This window comes from Vigna umbellata, chromosome 4 (genome assembly GCF_029865625.1).
Source record: "Vigna umbellata cultivar VRB3 chromosome 4, Vumbellata_1.0, whole genome shotgun sequence".
NCBI lineage: Eukaryota > Viridiplantae > Streptophyta > Magnoliopsida > Fabales > Fabaceae > Vigna > Vigna umbellata.
This window is the reverse complement of record NC_142168.1, coordinates 5,460,070-5,481,142: the sequence shown is the minus strand read 5'-3', so window position 1 is coordinate 5,481,142 and position 21,073 is coordinate 5,460,070. Positions and strand designations below refer to the sequence as shown.

General features: G+C 30.9%; 3 protein-coding genes across 3 annotated transcripts; 2 read left to right on the top strand and 1 right to left on the bottom strand.

Moving 5' to 3' along the window:
• Nucleotides 1-1,120: 1,120 nt before the first annotated feature.
• LOC124822472 (uncharacterized) lies at nucleotides 1,121-8,896 on the top strand. Its single transcript, XM_088111956.1, has 5 exons — nucleotides 1,121-1,475; nucleotides 4,858-4,956; nucleotides 7,907-8,053; nucleotides 8,200-8,307; nucleotides 8,671-8,896. Exons 2-5 carry the CDS (start codon nucleotides 4,870-4,872, stop codon nucleotides 8,767-8,769), a joined length of 441 nt encoding a protein of 146 aa, XP_087968082.1. The 5' UTR covers nucleotides 1,121-1,475; nucleotides 4,858-4,869; the 3' UTR covers nucleotides 8,770-8,896.
• Nucleotides 8,897-10,599: 1,703 nt separating this feature from the next.
• On the top strand, nucleotides 10,600-11,437 carry LOC148199099 (kiwellin-1-like). Its single transcript, XM_088114432.1, has one exon. The coding sequence runs from the start codon at nucleotides 10,625-10,627 to the stop codon at nucleotides 11,189-11,191; it is 567 nt and encodes a 188-aa protein (XP_087970558.1). The 5' UTR covers nucleotides 10,600-10,624; the 3' UTR covers nucleotides 11,192-11,437.
• Nucleotides 11,438-11,533: 96 nt separating this feature from the next.
• LOC124822470 (SPX domain-containing membrane protein At4g22990-like) lies at nucleotides 11,534-19,806 on the bottom strand. Its single transcript, XM_047294475.2, has 12 exons — nucleotides 19,607-19,806; nucleotides 16,605-16,711; nucleotides 16,438-16,513; nucleotides 15,952-16,072; nucleotides 14,991-15,302; nucleotides 14,649-14,762; nucleotides 13,886-14,340; nucleotides 13,485-13,786; nucleotides 13,198-13,370; nucleotides 12,732-12,922; nucleotides 12,300-12,433; nucleotides 11,534-11,995 (listed from the first exon to the last, which is right to left on the bottom strand). The coding sequence occupies exons 3-12, from the start codon at nucleotides 16,488-16,490 to the stop codon at nucleotides 11,757-11,759; spliced, it is 2,094 nt and encodes a 697-aa protein (XP_047150431.1). The 5' UTR covers nucleotides 16,491-16,513; nucleotides 16,605-16,711; nucleotides 19,607-19,806; the 3' UTR covers nucleotides 11,534-11,756.
• Nucleotides 19,807-21,073: the final 1,267 nt, after the last annotated feature.

Genomic DNA, 21,073 nt, shown 5'->3' with positions numbered 1-21,073 from the left:
AATATATATATATATATATATATATTTTGTTGTTATCTCACCGAATGAAGAGCACAACCACCTAACATTATTCTCCACCGAATGAGATCAAAATAATAATGTATTATATATAGAGATAGACAGAGATAGATAGATAGCTTAATAAAAATATAGTAAATAGTCAAATTATCTTAGTCAGATATGAACAAGTGTATGATAAGTATTTTTAAATCAATTTTAACCTTCTTTTAACTCAAATAAAAAATGAAAATTAAATTCCGATAACATTTTTGTTTTAATTTTTAAATAAAAATTTATAATATATTATGAAACATTTTTAAATATTATGTTAATCTAAATATTATTTTCTATTTAAAATATATTCATAAACAATGCTTTCTAAACAATAATAAAATAATAATTATTAATATTTACACTTGAATGAGAGAGAAGTACTTCAATAAAAAGGTAACAACATTATTAACAATTTAAAGTGATATTTTTTAGTTTTATAATTTTTTATAATGCATATACAAAAATTTAGTGAATTTTTTTGAATATGGTAAAATCATCCATTTCCATTGCCCGTGTAACACAGAGTAAAAAATAATAATAACTACATCCAAAATTACATAAAATATAAAATTGAGATTGAAATGCTTAAACTTCTGACATGCATGAGAGGGACAGAAATGAATAATAAAAATTAATGTATTGAAAATATATAATTGATTTCTCACTTATCATCAAAATCAGCTTAAAGGGGAAATAAATTAATTCAAGATGAAAAAAATTATAGTAGTAAATATACTAACTCAAATAAACAATAAGATGTCATAAGATAATTTAATTCACATTACATACCTAATAAATGCATTTAATTTAAAAACTTTCATATTAAGTATATGATAGATTTATAAAATTGTATAATATCTAGTTTAGAAATGACTTATTTAAGAACTTGTGATTGTTTGGTTGTGTGAAGATATCTCACATGAAAATTTGATTAGAAATATGTTCAATTTAACCTTGATTTTGGACACTTCAACCGCTGTAAGAACGTCGTCGTTTTATTAAACCAGCAACCTCAGATCGGACCTAACATTATTTAAACCAGCAACTGTTGTTTCCATAATTTGGTCTGGTTGTCACCTCAGAAACCCAGAAGCTATCAGCAAAACGACGAAACTACTTCCAACCCAGTTTCGAATTCATGCGCACAATCCCACCACCAAGTGCCGTTTGCAATTTGTGCAGTGTTTCATGCATTGAACACGTTATGGTCATTCCTCAGTATGGAATGTATGACACGTACTCAAAACCAGCTTTACTCATTACCCCACTGTTGTTTTTACTTTGTTTGGACCATTGCATGTATAAATTTCCTACCTTTGGTATTATTTTCCTGTGGATTCTGCTGCTTGAGGTGCTGCAGCATAAAGGGGTTCCAAACTTATGTTTAATTCCTCATTCAATAGCTTCATAGATCCTCTGAGGTAAGCGCGCTGATTAATTGTTTTGCAGCACTATTTATTATTCCATCAACATATTCTTCTTGAATTTCAAGAGCCTTGCAACATGATTGTGTAATGGTGGATTTGATTTCTTTTATTTCATTTTCACTAGTTTTTCTGCCAGTTTCATTCATTTCCAGCTGATTTTTTTTTCTATTTAAATGGATTTTCTGTATTCAGTTTGATGTATCCGAATTCACCACAGAATTCACCAAAGTTTGATGTATCCGAATTGACCACAGCTTGTGTTGGAAGAAAATATTTATAGTGAATTCAGTGTTCAAATCCATTTATCAATTTTTTTTATTCTTTGATATGTGGAATAGCCCCCTTTTCTCATTATAGTTTGATTTGGTTGTTTGCTCTTAAGGCTAGTGTACTTTAGATTAATTTAGGGTTATTACTGCGTTGTTTTCCCTACATTAGAGCTTTTTTTTTAGAAATGAAATTGATATGTTGCATGTACCATATTCTAACCACAAGTCTTAATTCTATGTTTGATGAACTAAGTTGTCATTTTCTTCTTTCTCAGTCTCTAGGTGTTACCCAGAAGATTAGTCATTCATCTAAGATCCCACCTTGTCTGGTTAGAGTAACTAAAATCATTCTTAAAACTTTGCTAATAACCTTAGCTATGCAGGTTAAGCCGTTTTTGCTTTTTACAAGAACAAATAATCTAATCTAGCAGGTGCTAGGTCCGAACACCAATTTTTTTTTATTGTTTGCCAGATTGATATTAATATCCACGAGTATTACATGCCAAATATTACAATGTGCTATTTTTTTTATTAATCCCAGGAAAAATCTGAGGTAAAAATTTTGATGGACCAAGTGCTAACCTTTATTCTTCAGGAAGCATATGCATAATAGTATGCATTTATATAGTAGTACTAAGAACCACTAACAGAAGCTACACGTTTAAATTATAATCAACAAGTCACAAAAAAAAGATGTTTTAAAACCAAATATACTGAACTAGAATTGTTGCTAGTTTCATCGGATTCTCTGTGGCCGACATTGGATACATTATGAGAATACACACTTTTGTCTAGTTGTATGAGCTTTTATAATCTATTTTTTAATGGTTCATTTGCTTATTATTGGTCACAGAGGACGCCTCCCTATGGATAAGTAAACATAGGTGAATGCTATTTTTGTGCCAATTTGTTGAAATGTAAAGAGTTCCTTCATTTCTTTTCAATGAAAGACATTACTGAACCATCTTTGGAAGCCTTTACTTTTCTTCTTTAGGATAGGACTTGCATGTAGCAAATTATTATAGTTGTTTAAAAAATAGCAACTTTGAATTTGTGATTATTTTGTGACAGAAATTTGGACACAAGGGATGCATTTTGTTAAAGTGAGGAGCTGTTTTTGCTTTACCAATCTGCCTCATCATCTTAGAATATGAGAGCTTTCACTTCTTTCTGTTTATTGTTTAGTAGTTTTCTATGTGCATTACTAAGAGCAAGCTTAACAATTAGTTACTAAGAGCAAGCTTAACAATTAGCATGGTTGGTGCATGCCCTTGTATTTACTCTCTTTGTATGTAGTTTCTGACTTCGCAGTCTTGGCTAGAAATTATGAAATGTTAAAATTGTCATAGTTTGAGACTTTTTCACACTTTTTCCTGAATTTGTACTTCCCGGGGAAAATGAGAAAATTAGAAACTGGAATTTTATATATGTTCTTTATGGGAAAAATAGGGTTTATAAATTTTTAGTTGTACGAATATATTATTAGCCCATCAATCTCTTCTTAATAGTTAACCACTTGTCTAACTGATTATTCCTAATATAAACTTGTTTCCAGATCCAGTGAATCTAACTTAATAACAATAAAGTAAAATTTCAAAAAAAATTTGTTACTATTCACTTATATTTTTTCCTTATTTTTTTTGTCAACCTTTTCTTATTAGGTTTTACAATGGTTTTAACTAGTGAGTCAACCTGGCTCACTGTTTATTTGAACTGGGTTGGTTTAGAAAATTTAGTTCTTTAACATGGGTCAAACTCAATCCAACATACTTAACCTGAGTTAAATAGGTTTAAGTCAGGTTAGAAGTGGGTTAACCGATAACTCTGCACTAATAATTCTTTATTATTTTTTTTATCATTTTTTTCATAACCTTTTTGTTATAATTATTTATTAGTTCTAATTATGTTGGTTGAAAATTTGATATTTTTGAAGACTACAATCTTGTTCAATATTGTTTGAATATTTTAGATGTTTAATTCCAATTACAGATGTTATTTTAATTTGTAATTACCATTATTATAATAAAGTTCATGGAATAGATGGACACTTTTATTGTATTACTGCAAATAGAGGAGGATAGTCAATCTGCTTTTTTTACTACAATAAATATAAGAAAATAAATTAGAAGATAAAACATTCTTAACTGAGTAAATCCATCTAATCCAAGTAAGAGAAGACCTATATTGTATAGGCCTTTAAAAACAACTATTAGGATTATTTGTAAATACAGTTTGTTTTTGTTGTGATTGTAAAGCATTATTTTGTGAAAATAAACAAAACCTATTCTTCTTTTTTCATCTCAACTTAATTTAACCAAAATATATTTCTCATTTACTCTAATTATGTCCTCCATTTATAACACTTTAACATAGTCCCTTACTGTGTAAAATATATGAATGCATTTATAGTTTTATCTCATTAGAAATCAACTCAGCAAGTGACGGGCTAGATATAGGTTGTTGATTAGTCACTATTTGGTATTAGCAATTCATTTTGTTTCATCTTCTTTGAAAATGATCAATAGAATCAGCAACTGTGTCACATGCCAAATAAAGCATGCGGCATTATTATTATTTTTTGTTTTAATCACTTGACAAACTGTCATATCATGAGATGACTCATGAAAGATATCCTTTTTCATGGAGGAAGTGCTCCCAAATTCAGTACAAAGTATGGTGGCATGCTTTTCTTTCAAAATTTGTCATAATTTCTTACAGAAATGATATGTATACAGATTAAACCAGATGAACAGAAATGGAATAAAATGCTTGTTTAATAGAATCATCCACAGCATATACTACGTAACCGTATAAGGTAGAAAATGAAGGCTTTGAGACATAGAAGCAGTTGCTGGGAATAAACTAATTGCATCTTTAAATGGTTGTAGTTGCTTGTTAAAGGTCTTAAATGAATCTCCTTCACATAAATAAGTGAAAACAGGCTACTAATTTTGTTACCAATTTGTATGCGTTTCTATTTATCAAGTTCTTTGACTTCTTTATGGAAGAATAAGACTTTGATGATTTGATCTGTGAGGATAGCTAGTACATGCACTAAGGTTTTTTATATTTCTACAAAATTGAAAGAATGCAATTTGTGCTTGTAGTGTTACACGATTATGGATTTGGAGGATAGATTAAGTTCAACAGATCCACAAGGTTTGGCTGACAAAGCAACTGCAGAACCTGAAGTTGTTTCAAAAAAGGTAAGTTTTCATTTTTTGTTGCGTTTTATTTTCTTTGTTTTTTTCTTTATCACTAACATAAAAATAAAAAAGAATAGTTTATTTCCTAAGGCTCTACGAGCCAACCTATCTTTTATAGTAATGGCTTTTCAAGTTGTCTGACTTTGAATGCTTTAGACAAATCAAGCGTTATCTAGTCTGGTTTCGCCTTTGTTTCATTTTATTTTCAGCAGTGATGTTTTTAGGTGAAAGGTAATTAAGGTATAAATCTGTCATGTGTTATTTGTCTCTGTCCTCAAATGGCTCAAGGAGTTAGATTTTGCTTCAAAGAAGAGATTATGAGAATTTATAGTTTCTTTGAGTAAATGATATACTTGATATTCATACATATATATATATATAAATATGTATATATATATATATATATATATATATATATATATATATATAAATATGTATATATATATATATATATATAAATATGTATATGTATGTATATACATACATATATATATATATGTATATATACATATATATTATATATATATGTATATGTATGCATACATATACATATATATATATAATATATATGTATGTATATATATACATACATATATATATATATATATGTATATATTAATTATTCTTAGAAGTACTTTTGATTAAGGAGCCAACCTATCATGCCACATCTTCATACTAAATTAACCCTGCCATAAATTCATTTTAGAAGATACAAAACGGAAAGATAGTTGGAGGTTTTGTTAAGCTATGATGTGTGTAGTAGTTTGTGAACTGTTTCTAGAAAAATGCTAGGATTTTCTATTGGAAGGGTTAACACTGTTGCGATGTAAAGTGGGATTGGTCTTTGTTTCTGGCTACCTTGTAATTCCCATTTGACGTGTTTTATAAGTTTTTTATATTGATATTATTTTCCCAAATTTAGTAAATCATACAGCAATGGCAAAACCTTTCGGTATATGATGGAGTCTGCTGTAGGATCATATGATACCATAAATTTCTGTCATGTATGAAGTGTACTATTAAACTATTTACCTCAAAAGTTCTAAATTCTAATGATTTGACTATAGTTTTTCTATGATTCCCTCTACCTCCAATTTATTGACTTTCATCCCTTTAACCACCCTCTTTGTGTTTCCATGGCTATTCTCCATACATGCTCAAAACCAATTATCCCTCTCAACTTTCAACAGTTTGGTTTCGTTAGTTTAAGGATTATTTTGGAGGGAGGGTAAATTCAGGAACTAAATTGTCTTGGATCTTGTTATTTACATCATTCTTTGTCTTGTCATTTTGTACAGTGGACCCAAGGTACTTATAACATTCAACTTGTCGCAGTGTTTTCACCCGTTTTTACCTACGTTAGAATTGCTATATTTCTTCCTAAACTTGCATTCGATTTATTTTATCTTATACTTCTACTTACGTGGAATGTGTTTCCAATGCTTGTCTTTGAATTTGTAACATCCATTTTGTTTCTTCTCTTGATTCTACAACTAAGATTATCTCATCTACAAAAGTATGCACCATAATACCTTTCCTTGGATTTGTCCACTAAGCATATCTAGAACCAAGACATTGACTCAAAGAAGGGACTTAATACAAGAAAACTTCTCCACACCACCGCCACCCTGGTCTTCTCTTTTCTATCTATCGTTTGCTTTACCAGTTCAGTTGTTTTCATGCTAGCAACAATGTTGACGATGATATCTTTATTGCATAATGCTTCATCTACTTGCAACAGTAATAAAACATGTCTAAACATTTACAAAAGGGAGAAGAAAAAAATGAAATACGGAGAGAAAAAATGAGTGATGTTTTCAGAAGAAATTATGAAAGAGAGGAAGAGATTAAGAGTAGGAAAAAAGAGAGTAGGAATATAAGAAATTATATTCAGATTTTGAAAATTAAAAGGAGACACAAAAGCATATGTGATGGTACTTTTCTGCTCTGTAAATTAGAATCAGCTTTTCCAACTTTAATTATAAAATATATTTAAATTTTAAAGTTAGAGTTATCAATGATTCAACCAACTCTAAGAATAATATATAATTAATTTTTAAATTTTAGTTAATGTCAGCTAGACCAACTTTAACAATAAAATGAATTTAATTTTCACAATTAGTGAGTTAGTGTGCAACTCTAAAAAAATATTACACTTGTTTCTTATAAATTATAGTCACAATTTAGAGTAGGTATAGGCGACTTTAACAAAAATATATTTCATCCATTCTCTATCAAAGTTCTATATATAGAGACGACTCTAAATATTTGGAAACTTAATAAAATGTATTCTTGTAGTAGAAGGTAACATAGTTGCATACTGATAATTAATAATGAGATGGGTTAGAATTTGATTGAATAAACTCAAAATAATAATCTAGTAAATCTTATGTTAGAAGTGGACTTTAAGACATTTTACATGAAGAAAAAGATAATCTGGAGAAATAGATATTCAAGAACCACTAACTCATCCCCACAAAACCGACTTGTATGGTGAGGTTTGCATCCCACTTATATATTATAATTTGACCTTATTCTAGTCGATGTGGGACTTCCAACACGCCTCCTTCACGCCGAGGTATAGACATCTCGAGTGTGATAGTAGAAATGGGTGATCCGATAGTAGAAATAAGAAATATGACTAGAATAAGCTCTAACCATGGCTCTGATACCATGTTAGAAGTGAACTTTAAACCTAACTCAATCCCACAAAACCGGCTTGTAAGGTGAGGTTTGCACCTCCCTTGTATATTATAATTTAGCCTTATCTCTAGTCGATGTGAGACTTCCAACATCTTATATAAAGAAAAAGATCATATGGAGAAACAAATATTCAAGAACCACTATGAATATCCACTTATATGACTTTAGTACTCTTATCTTAGAAACCGATCATACTTGATATGAGTTCTAGTTTGTTTCATTCTTGTTCATACATATTTATGTGCAGAAAGAACTACCATTACGTTTGTTTTTTGGGAATGGTCCAAGAGTCCACAAGAAATTATGCATAGCATGGGGTGTGGCTGACAGACGCTGTGGACAATGTGGTAAAGTTGGACAGCTAGTCTGCTTTTCCCCAAACTTCCGAAAATGGGTATGTAAAACTTTCATGTGTTGTTCTATTATCCAACTAAATTACCATGAACAAAATTATTCGCAAAAGTATTATTTTTGACGATTTGTTGAGCTCGTTTTCGTTTTCCAGAATGATGACATTTTCATATGCATTTATGATTTTAGGCTTTAAGGAGAGTAACCGTTGAAGAGCTCAATCAAACTTGCAATAGATGTAATGAACGTGGACACCTCGATCCGGATTGTGATCTCTCTTTTACAACTCAAAAATCGGTACTAGAAGAATGAATTACATACATAGATTCTGTTTATGATTAAATAACATAACACAGAAAAGCATACATGAATAGTAAACTCATTAGTAAACAAGAGTTGTTGAAATGAATGCAGAAGATGAGAACTTTTGGAAAGGGAGAAACTTGAGTCTTTCTTATTTCTCCATTTGACAGAAGATAAGAAACTAATAAATAGAGCATGATGCTTAATGGGGCACATGGAAATATGATAGAATGATGAGAATTGAAATGCATTTTAGAGTAAGATGAACTTAGAAGGAAATTTACATGTGAGATTGTTGGAGAGCATGGTTTGTTAATTCTAGATAGTTAATCCAACTTGTAATTCTGAATTTTGTAGGCTGAAATTCCTGTTCCCAAAAAGAGGTCAGTGCATTGTGGATTGTGTGGTAAAGTTGGACATAACCGAAGGACATGTTTGCAAGCAGGACGTGATTGAATGTTTATGGCTACAATATGTTATTAAGAATATCAGTACTTTTTTATCTTTTCATTTCTCAACATTCTCTTTTAAACTTTTTCATCTTAAACGAACTGATTATAAATACAGATTTGGTTCTTCCTAATTTTTCTCCATTCGGGCATGGCTTATTTGTATGCATAATCTCTGTTGCAAATGCTGATCATGACTTCATGTTGGAAAAAGTTATTTTAAGCATCATGAACTAAATCACAGTGTGGCTTTGATGGAGAATGACTTTTTGAGAAGCTAAATATATGAACATAAGGGCTTTTACTTCCTGCACCCTTCAATTTGTTAGCATACCTTCACAAATTTCCAAATAGAATTTTTGGAATCAGGTTTTCGGAATAGAAATTTTGGAATCAGATTTTCAGAAAACATTAAATACATTCCCAAGAAGGTTTTCCATAATAGGATTTCTAGAATAAACTTTTCAAAATGTATATATTGTCTTTGGAAACTAGTTTTCTATAATATTCCTAAATGAAATATATTTCAGAATTTTTTTTTTCGAAATACATAAAATATATTTTGAAAAGAGCTTTTATGAAATACTCAAAATATGTTTCTGAAAGAGCTTTTCAGAACAAATTATTTTTTTTTTATTTTTTCTTTTTTCTCTGCAGCGTTTTTCCTATCTTCTTTTTCTGCAGTGACGGTAATGATAGAAGCAGCAACAATGATGTAGTGGAGGATGTTTGAATCTTTTTCTATCATTATAGGGGGTGCAGGAAGCAATATCTATCCCTAAACTAGTATTTTCTCTAACAATTCATATCTAACCATTACTTTCTACACTCCATCATTTTCTTCCTTCACTCCATCATTTCTGAAATTTATTTTAAACATAAAAAACAATTTCAAATTTTTTTTCTGGAAGTCAAACATCCCCAGGTCTCATGTGAGTAGCTGAAACCCTAAATTTAACAAAGCAGTAATAAAAAAAAATTGCAGTCGATCATAAGAATATGTATTAAGCCTATTCAATCAATGTAACGATCACATTGGCAGTACATTCAGAAATCATATTAATTATAAAAATTAAAAAAAAAATCAGAATCATTGATTTAAACTTGAAATTGAAAAATAAAAAATTCAAATTAATTCACGGATTTTAAAATATGTATCCATTCAATCAAAAGAAAAAATATGTAATAGTTAGCACTTAGGTCCTAAATCACAAAATCGGCTCTTGCACAGGAAATATAATACCAAACATGAAACATTTTTTATGAATTTAGAGCATTGATTTAACCATTTATTGAAGACATGCGCAAATTTACGAAAGGTTAATAAATACTTTTACAAAAAAAAATTAAAAATCATACAGACTGCAACTTTGTATTTATTATGGTTATGAATCTTGTTTCTTTTAAGGGTTCTGTCCTTTTTATATGGATCGTGAAGGGTTATTATTTATTCATTATTATTTAGACCAACTTCTTGGTGCTATTCAAAATCAAGAAACCAATTTTTTTAACATGCAACAAGAATGTTTATCATCCAAATAATAACACCATCATCGTTACGCCAACATATACATGTTCTGATTTTCCATAGTATGAGATTACGGTCTGACTATATTTATTGCAACAAGGACAAATATATGTTCAAAATCCAAATCAAACGTTATTTGAATTTCTGCTTGTCATTTTGACAACACAAGACAATTTATAAATCATTGCTTGACCCTAAAAGAAACCTATGTTTCGAAGCAAAAACATGTACCTGATCAAGAGACCTCGATATATAGAAAGTAAAATCTTCACATTCAAGAATCAAACACTCAAAAGAAGAACAAATAGCAGAAACAGAGAAGTTGATAGATAGAATGAAGAGGTTTTTCTCAAACGCATCCTTCATTTTATTAGCTACTCTCATCTTAGCAAGTTGTATTGAGTCTGAGGCTCAAAAGTGTCGGCCAAGTGGGAGAATCAGAGGAAGGAAAGCACCTCCAGGACAATGCAACCAAGAGAATGATTCAGACTGCTGCATAGAAGGCAAACTTTACACCACATATGAATGTTCACCACCTATGTCCAGCCACACCAAGGCCTACCTCACTCTCAACAGTTTTCAGAAGGGTGGAGATGGTGGTGGCCCTTCAGAATGTGACAACCAGTACCATTCTGATGACACACCTGTGGTCGCACTGTCTACAGGCTGGTTCAACCACAGAAGCAGGTGTCTCCACAACATCACCATCAGTGCGAATGGAAGAAGTGTGGTGGCCATGGTGGTTGATGAGTGTGACTCAACTGAGGGATGTGATGCAGACCATGATTATCAACCTCCATGTCCCAACAACATTGTTGATGCTTCTAAGGCTGTCTGGAAAGCATTGGGAGTGCCCCAAAATCAATGGGGTGGCCTTGACATTACATGGTCGGATGCTTGATATTATAAGTGTAATGTTTAAGTAAATGTTTCTGTATTGGATAAGATCTTTAGTTTTTATTGTGTGTGTATCATGTATCATGTACATGCTGTGAGATGTGAGTGTGAGGTTATCATCCTATTGTATTGTATTATATTGAAGGTGTTGTGTCAGTTCTCTATGGCAAAAAGAACTGAAACGTATACGAGGATTAATCTTAAATTTGTTGACTATGGGACACTTACCATTATCATGATTGTTTTTTAATATACTCTGATAGTTACAAACTCATCTTGATTTCAAATCCTAATTGTTTTTTAATATACTCTGATTGAAACAGCTCAACATTAGGGAAAGAAGGTGTATCTTGAAAAAGAAAATCATCCACTAGAGAGATATGTTCCAGCGTTATCTTCAAAAGCATATCAGTAGATGTCAAAAACGTTATTCTGTCAACTTGATTCAGTTATCTGCTGACACTAACTATTACAGCCTTTTACTGATCACAGGTAAGTGATCAGCTTACAGAATCACTATATACACTTCAGATTTCAATGCCTTTATGGAAAGGCTGACTGCTATTGTTCTAATAAAGAGAGTTGTAGCTGTAGCAGGTAGCAATAATGGATGAGATGCAGATGAGAAGTGCAGGGAGTAAGGTGGTGTTGAGGAGATTACTTTCACTGAAATATCCAGAGATTGTTATTGTTCCATCTGCAATTACTCGAGCTAGAGTTCCAGCTTCCGTTGACAGCAATCCCCCATTGAAGGTTCCACGTGAAAGCCTTGATGACATCACTTTTGATAGAAGTGAAAGGTTTACTCCTGAATACAGCAAACAAAAATAAGAGGGCACATTCAAGGAGCAGATTTCAGCCTCAGATTTTACCACAAGTTGTGAAGCAATTTAATAGATCTAAAATATTTTCATGAGATTTCAGATTGTCACGTAAAGTATCCTTTTTGTTTCCTTTTTAACAACTAATGGACTTTGTTCATGTGACACTTCCCAGTTCAAGTAAAAATTCATAATTATCTGAATAGTTTAAATATTGCCATTTTCGTCGGATAATGTAGAGTTGTCAGCAAAGATTCTACTTATAAATTTTGGGAATCATTAACAAATTACCTTCAAGAACTTCAGCAGACACAAATGTGAGAAGGGCTGATCCAACATATTGAGTCACTGAATAAGGAATCATTATATGGAAGCTTAGGAGTAGTCCAATGCAAACCATGATTTCTGATGTGAGTAGAATTTGCCTGCAACCAGAAGCCAACCAGAATGGAATGATCAAATGTGTGAGAAAGTAATAGAAAGAGGTAAGATTAGTTGTTTTGAGATAGCAGATGACAAATGTGGTACAAACTCCATTTAAAATGTACATTAAACCATGAGCAAGTAACTAAATTTTTTTTATCACAAAACAAATCCTAGAGCTTTTGAGGATCAGAAACAAAATAACTATTAAAACGCCAATCTTTAGGATCACAAGGAATTTGAATGATGATGACGATGATTAATAAGACAAGATTTCCTTAGTAATACTTGAATCTGTACCTTTCTTCAAACATGTTGCTGATGTAGTTTCCAACAACAATATTTACTGGAAGCACTGTAAGACCAAGACATGCAAGAAAAATGGATACGTTGCTGGTTGACCAAATGAAATAGTATTCCGTGATGAGGCTTGATTCGGCAAGTACGATCTCCATTGCATACTTGAGCATAAAATACACAAATAACTGAACCTGATAAATATATTTATAGTTAGTGCAAAAGCTTGAATACCATCACATTAAATTTTTCCAGCACAAAAGCCATGAAGATTCTACTACAACAATAACAGAAAAAGTCAATAGTGGTTTTCAGATATCATACTTCTTTATCTGTTTTTTGTTCAATTTGATACTAGGAATAGGAGTTCAGTCCAGTTCAGTATTAGTATAATAGGGTTAGTGCATCATATTTTCTATCACATCAAACAATGTAGATGAAACAAAAATCATAATCATGGGTTTCTGACCTTTACTGATGGTGTAAGTAACTTGTATGCCACCACAATAGAAGTCACTGGTTTCTTGGTTTCTTCAGCATTATCATTTTCCTCTTCTCCTTCTTCATCATGCTCTTTTTCTTCGGAGTTCATTAGTAATGGTTGAGTAGGCTCGTTCTCTACTGCAACATGTATTGCTGGTCCTATGAATTTTAATGAAATGAAAAAAGTAAAACTAATGGAACAGTTTGAGAGAAGCATCACTTCAGATCAACATGGTGGATTCGTTTCATATAAAAGTGATCCTGCTGTCATACCTGTAGTTGCTTCATATAGCACAAGATTTGCTTCATTCTCATGAGCGGGTTCCTTGAAACAAATCCACAACCACAGTAGATAGATAAGCCATGAAAGAGACATTACCCAGCCAGGTAGAGTGTCTTGGTTCATGGTTAACTTGTAAATCCTAAAATCTGTCTGTAACAAACAAGCAAGAGCTGGACCACAAGCCATTCCCAGAGCACTTGCACTAACAAAACCTGCTGAAGCCTGCATCCGAAGTTTCGAAGGTACACAATCACTGATATAACGCCTGTTAATAGCCCTTGCAGATCCTAACCTGAAATATAATTATATCAATCATGTAACTTAATAAAAGATGGAAATCACTTTGGTTGTTCTAAAATGGATAGAACCAAAGAGAACAGGAACAACATACCCGCAGAAAAGGCGTCCTATTAGTAGAACTACTATTGAATTCATATCAAAAGCCAATGCATACAAGGTGTTTCCAATCAGAAGAACGATGCTACTGAATACGAGGGGTCTTAGATATGATCGGTTTGACCATGCACTGAAATAAACTGAAGAAAACATCTGTGCAACAGCCATTGTACCAATGACAACACCGCAGACACTTGCTGCAGCTCCAAGGTTCAAAGTATAGTTGTCTGCCGTAGGTACGATAATGTAAGTGTTCACCATATACAAAAATGTGTTTGCCAAGTTCAAAAGAAGTGACATAAAATGATATCTTTCATCAACAATTTGATCTTCTGATGGAGATGGTAGCTCCTCTTGCATGGTAAAAGCATGTCTTCCCAAAAACTGAAGAAAGTTTGTTGAGTTTGATAATCTGCCTACAGCTGCTTTGATAGATTTGAGAACAGGATCCTTCAAGAGAAGTCAGAAGGAGACAGTCATCAAGTGTTGCAAGGATACATTAGGAAATAGGAAAAATAGAAATTGAAAACAATCAAAAATTGTTTACACTGTTTTATGTACAAACTTCTGAAAACAGAGCATAAAATAGCCCCTTGGATGCTATAAATTGTAGAAGACCAAGGGAACTCTTTTTTAACTAAAAATAAAGATAGAAAACAAAAACAAAAAATCTCTGTGCTTGTCTTTTCTCCACCGAAATTGGTATCAGAGCAAAGAAAAGTGTTGGTAATGCCAACAAATATCATGCAACTGCTAACCTGATGAGTATAAGAAGGCTGGTCATATATAGAAATGTAGCTTCCTTGACATTGTTGTAGATCTTGAAGGTCTGCCAGACCATGAGATAAAACACCAACAACTGCCCCAATGCCCTGCAAAGAAGCTATTACTGATACTGCTCAAACAAACAAAGAGCAAACAGTGAAAAATAAAAAACCTACTGCATCATACAATCTCACATTTTGTAGTGTTAGTGTTGTAACATTAAGCAGGATGATAAAGAACCTACTTTGAAAAATAAAAAACCTACTGCATCATACAATCTCAAATAATTTGAACTAAAATTTGAAAAAAGTGGTATTCAGGGATAGAAACATTACCACTTGCCTGAAAACCTGCCTTAGTTGGGAATAAGGATGATTTGCTCGTGTCTTGACGTAATAGTCTGTGAATTTATAGCCAAACCGTTTGTCAATCTTCTTCAAGATCTTTCTCAGACCAATAGCATTCATTTCCACAAAAGTAAGAAGCCTTAAAAGATCTCGTCCCACATCTCTATAGGCTTCTTGGAGTTCAGAGATGTTTATACTATTTGGCTGCTGGAAAAGAGTGTTATGCTCTTTTCCAATATCTGACAGCCTATGTGCAAGTACTCCTTGTTGTTCAAGAAGAAACAAAACAATTTTTTCAATCTGAAATTCAAGATCAATGAAAGATTACTTAGTCTTTATCATATTTTGGATATATGACATGACTGATATGACTCTTAACCTCAATTTGTTTTTTGAAAATTTTAAGTGGCATTTTTATTTGATAACACAAAAACCTCTTTGGTTTTTCTCTTTGTACATGGGAAGTTAACAAAATAAAGGAATATCACAGAAAGATCATGTATGTTGTTGGAAAACCCATAATTGACTATCTAATAAGAGGTTAAGAAAGAGACTTTAAAAGTCTAACTCAACCTTACAGTAAATTAAGATTGCATCCACTTATATATTATAAATTAGTCTTATCTCCGGTCGATATTGGACTTTCAACACATGTATTCAAGTTTTATACAGAGTGGGGGTGTCAGTTTCAGTGTGGTTTACTTCATGTAGTTGCTATCTAAACCTCAAGGTTTAAAAGGGACTATTTTAAAGTACGGAATAATTAATTCCCATAAAAGAAAAATGATAACAATGTCTGGTGTGCTTATCCTAAATAAAGCATCTTTTGTAGTAGATGAGTTGGAATGTGTTTGACAAATTCATAAAAGCCAAAAAAGGATGAGATGAACTTTTCCACACAAAGTGGAATATGTATTTCAATCTTATATAAGTGACAACATTAAGTTACCTGATTGTCTAGCAGCATTGAAAAGTCCCTGAGAACATTATGGCGATTTTGAGCTCCAACCTCCATTTGTTCTACATATCTCTTAACTTTCTTTTTCATTAACTTATAGTTGATATAATATCTGAAAAAAGTTCAATCAGTTTTACCAGAATTTAAACAACCATTTCTCGTTTTGGTGCAAGTATCATTACCACCATTAAAACAAAAGAGTTAAAAATACGACTACCAAATAGAACAGAAAGAATTAAACAATATTAAAGTTCACCAATCATGCCATAAACAAAAAAAAAAAGAATCAGAAAAATCTTATGAAATCATCTTTATTTCTCGTCATCGTACTTGTTATTTAACAGAAAGTCCAATCTGTCCAAAGTCAAGGTGGAACAAGACATGGAAGGTGCTACACAATATAATATAATAACATAAATATGATATAAATAAATAAAAATCTTCAAAATTTTGATAGAGCTGATCAAACGAACGTACCCTTTCCATTCTTGAATCTGTAATTCTCTCAACTTTTTACCGTAGCCAACCATATTCAAGAAAGAATGTCAGTGAACTGTAGCAGACCAGAAACAAGAGTTAGAATCCCTACAAAGCTACATAACAAACTTCAAGCTTTGTAAGACTATGGAAATGGAATGATGAACCTGATAATAATAGCCGCAACTCTCTTTCCTCTCAGATCAATACTTCAATCGGAAGACCACAGAGAAAAGGAATACTAGTAAGGGTACAGCATCATGGACTCTGCAACCTTAATCAGGAAGAGTCATTCAATGAAAACTTATGATCTTCTTCACGAACCATTGATATCATAAACACAAAAAATCATTTTGAAAATCAGCACTAAATTGAAAATCCAAAACTGCAACAGTGGTTTTATGCAGAAGTAAAAACACCAAACATGCCCTGTGATGATTTCCAAAAGTAAATGATCACCAGGAAGTGAGGAAAGAGAGTGCAGAAAGTAAAGAAAGCAATACCGAGTTCAAAATATTGAAACATAAGCACCTTTGTCTATGTCATTGTCAGGGACATGGATATAGTATCTTGTGTGTTCTAGTTTCATCAGAAACAACAAAAACATGCATAAACAATTCAGAAACTCAAGTTCCCATGACAAAGACAAACCAAGGAAATGCTGTTAAACGGTAATTGCATGTGATAGAGAATCACAAATATTTGGGATTCTAGAAACGGAAGCATGCATGTTTGCCGATAGAAAATGGTTGTATTTAAAATTTAAATTTCTTCTCATTTAATAAAAAAAGTTTAATGACTACAAATTAAAAACTTCTGTTAGATCACTTTGAAGAAATCAAATTTATCGTAATTTATATTTTATGATTAAAGTATAAAACTAAATAACTTATTTTCAAAACTAAAATTAGTTATCGGTTTTAGTCCAATTTTTTTGGGAGGATATTTCGTAAAATATATATATATATATATATATATATATATATAATATAACTTTTATTTGAATTGGATTAAATTATGTTTTTAAGTTATATTCAAAATTAGTTGCAATATAATAAAAAAATGTTTTTTAGTTTATATAACATCAATTTCAATTGAATTAAATCAGTTTTTTAAAAATAAATTAAAAATCCAATCTAATATAAAAAAATTAGTTTATATATTTAATTTGTTAAATTGTTAGGTTTTTTGTCTTTAATTCTTTTTTCAGAGTTTTATTAAGTTGAATTAGTTTGTTGAAGCTTAAATAAATTTTAAATTTTAAATATATAACCAAATTTTATTAAATATTTATTTTTTAAAATTAAATATTTAATAAATACTATTAGGTCTTCAAAAAAAACATGGATGACATACCACTACCTCAAATTTATTTAAACCTTTTATTTATAAACAGCAATCGGAAGTAACAAATGTAATGTTGATAGACGAAGCACGTGACATGAAGGAAAACTCTCTTTGCCACCACACACGTATGCACTAACCTATGTATGTGGAGACGAGTTTTCTGAATTTTTTCACCATCAACTAATTAAAAATGTAGTTTAATTTTTTATGAAAAGTCTATATAATGTAAAATCAATCAATCAATTTATATAAGCTTTAAACGTTAAAATTACCTGGATCTAATTTCCTTATAAAAGAATTTAATTGACAGTGTAATAGACTAAAAACAATTATTTATTTTTTACATATTATTGTAAAAGAATACGGTTATATGTTATATTCAAAATTGCTATAGTGCTTCTTTTTATTAACTTCCTAAAATATCATAGTTACTCTAAGGTTTCCTAAAATTATTATAAATATCAGTTTTATAGTTCCTTTGAAATTTGTTAACTATTATGATTTCTTTAAATATATGTCCATTAAACTCATTAAAATGGTTTATGACTAGTTTCTAAAATTATTTATAATATAATTTCTCGTGGCTAACGAATAAAGATTATAGAAGATAAAGAAAAACTGAGCTTCTCAAAAAGTAGTAAGACCATGTTTGGAAAAAGCATCAGCCACATCATTCTTTTATCATCATTGATCTATATATATATATAGATAGATAGATAAATATATAAATTTAAAAAATATTTTCACAGGAGAGTCATGTGTGATCCTGATGAGAAATCTCATGTAGAAAGAATATGGACCAAGTAAAACTATATTTATATAGAAAGAAATTAGAGAAACACGAGCAAAGCATGAAGGTGATAGAGAGAATCTTAAGAACACATACAGACAAAATGATTCTTCCAAAAGAATATACAACACAGAATAAAACTGATATATCACAAAGCTTGTTCTCACCAGTGACTCATCAGTTTAGCTTTCTGAGATTATGCATAGGAAGTAAGTCTTGAAAAATCATGCACCATAAAATATGTGCTCAAAATACAGATATGAGCAAAGAAATAATAAGAATTACTGTTGTGTGAGAGCAGAGCTATTGCTTATAAAATTCTTACAGAAGTAAATACAGTTAAGTTTAACTACAAGAAAAAATGAGTTTTTATAACAGAGATAAAGATACTCTTGCACTAACTAAAATATTACTTAATTTATGATGAGTATGGGACCCAATTAATCACCCTTCTGATTAGTAAAGAGGTAATGATAGTAGCAAATATAACATAGCTCTATCCAGTAATTATTTTTTCCTTGCAATGGATATATATGGTCTACTTTTTCAGATTTGGCTCAGTAAAGTAACATCAATGATTGCTGAAAAAATAATGGCCAATCTTTTAACAGATGCACACATGACATTAACCATGGATTTTCTCATTGATAATATAGATTATTTATATAATTGCTCGTTTTATTAGAATAATCCAATCACACTTTTCCTTGTCTGATTCTTTCCTACTTCATGTTTACATGATGAGAGAAACATGATGCCAAGAAATTCAAATATGACATAGTACTCAACAACAACATATACATACATATATATATATATACATACATATATATATATATATATATATATATACATATATATATATATATATACATATATATATATATATACATATATATATATATATACACACACACACACACCGTGAGATGCAAAATACGAAGTATGTGTACTTTTAACTTGTCAATGAAAATGAAAATGAAAAAGGAAAAATATATGCACGTAGTCAGATTAGAGATATGCATTACTTACCATAGCTGATATGAGATTGAAGATATCATTTCAATCATGAGTGCAATGTTTCTGGTTTAGTAGTTTAGCCACTCCAGTTTGACAGAAGCTGAACTCAATGGAGGAAAAATTTACCTGAAAGAAAGTATATGGAAATTAAGTTTTACTAGCGAATGCATGTGGTAATGTTAAAAATATTTCAGGAGCTCTTAGATACACATAGACATGTATGTGTAAGAAACTGAGTGATTTGACAACCAACAAATCCATTTTTACAGGCCACACTCACCAGTATGCAGCACTCAGACACTCTTTTGGCTTTTAGAAAAACCAAAGGCCACATTCACATGTTATACAACTCCTCTATTGAATTTATAGCCTGGTAAGAATCACCATGATGATCTTAGTAAATGATGGAATACCAAACCTTTTTATCAGTAGTGGACAGGTGTTTTGTCCTGATTGCAAAAGTGACTTTATGCAGTTTAGTTAATTATTTTTGTCCATAGTTGTTGATAATTACTGTTATATATAATATATCTTCCCTTTTCTGTCATTAACAGTGTTATGAATTTCTTATAAGCACTACCCTACCAAACGTGAAGGACTTCTAGAGTTTATCAGAAACTCTAGGGAGTGTTTCTATCAATGTGTCTTAACACATACTTTTCAAGAACTTTATGTCATGTAAACTATTAAAAATTCAACTGTTAAATCATATTTTATTATAACTACATACTATCATAAGTGTTAGTATTTTAAGGTTGTGAAAGGAGTAGTTGATGTGGTAGAGAAAATGTAGAGATAGTAGAATGTAGAAGTAGTAGTTGGAAGAAGTGTTGTAGTTGTCTTTAGTTGTAGTAGATGTTGGTTCATACAAATGATAGATGTTGGCTACTTCTTGCATCAAATGGTAGAGTTCATGGGTATTTATAGACCCATAGATTATTCTAGAACATGCTAGCCACAATTTATGTGGAATGTTCTAGATTTTTACCTATGTAGAATATTCTTGATTTTTCTTCCTATCTTAGGTTTTTCTAGAATATTTTAGAACTTGTATTACATTTCAATTCTTCTATCTAAGGAGCTTCTACATTCTTTCATTTGAGAAGAATCTTAGTTGAGGACGAGCGTCTTCGTGTTGTAATACTATGCTTGAGCGTTCGGCCAAGCATAGTTGAGTCTGGGTATTCTGTGATAAACTCAAGTATATATATATATATATGTGTGTGTAATAATTCAAAAAATTTAAATATATTATTTATATACTTTATGAATTATTATTATTATTATTATATGTATAATAATAATCCATAAACTATATAAAACAATTTTATATATGCTTAAAAAATGTGAAAGAAATAATCCAAATATTCCTAACTGTATTTCTGATGCAGATATATATGAGTTTGGATACTTCCCAAACTAAAAATTTAGTATAGGACACAACAAAATCTAGTTAGGGTCCATATTGATGAAAATAAT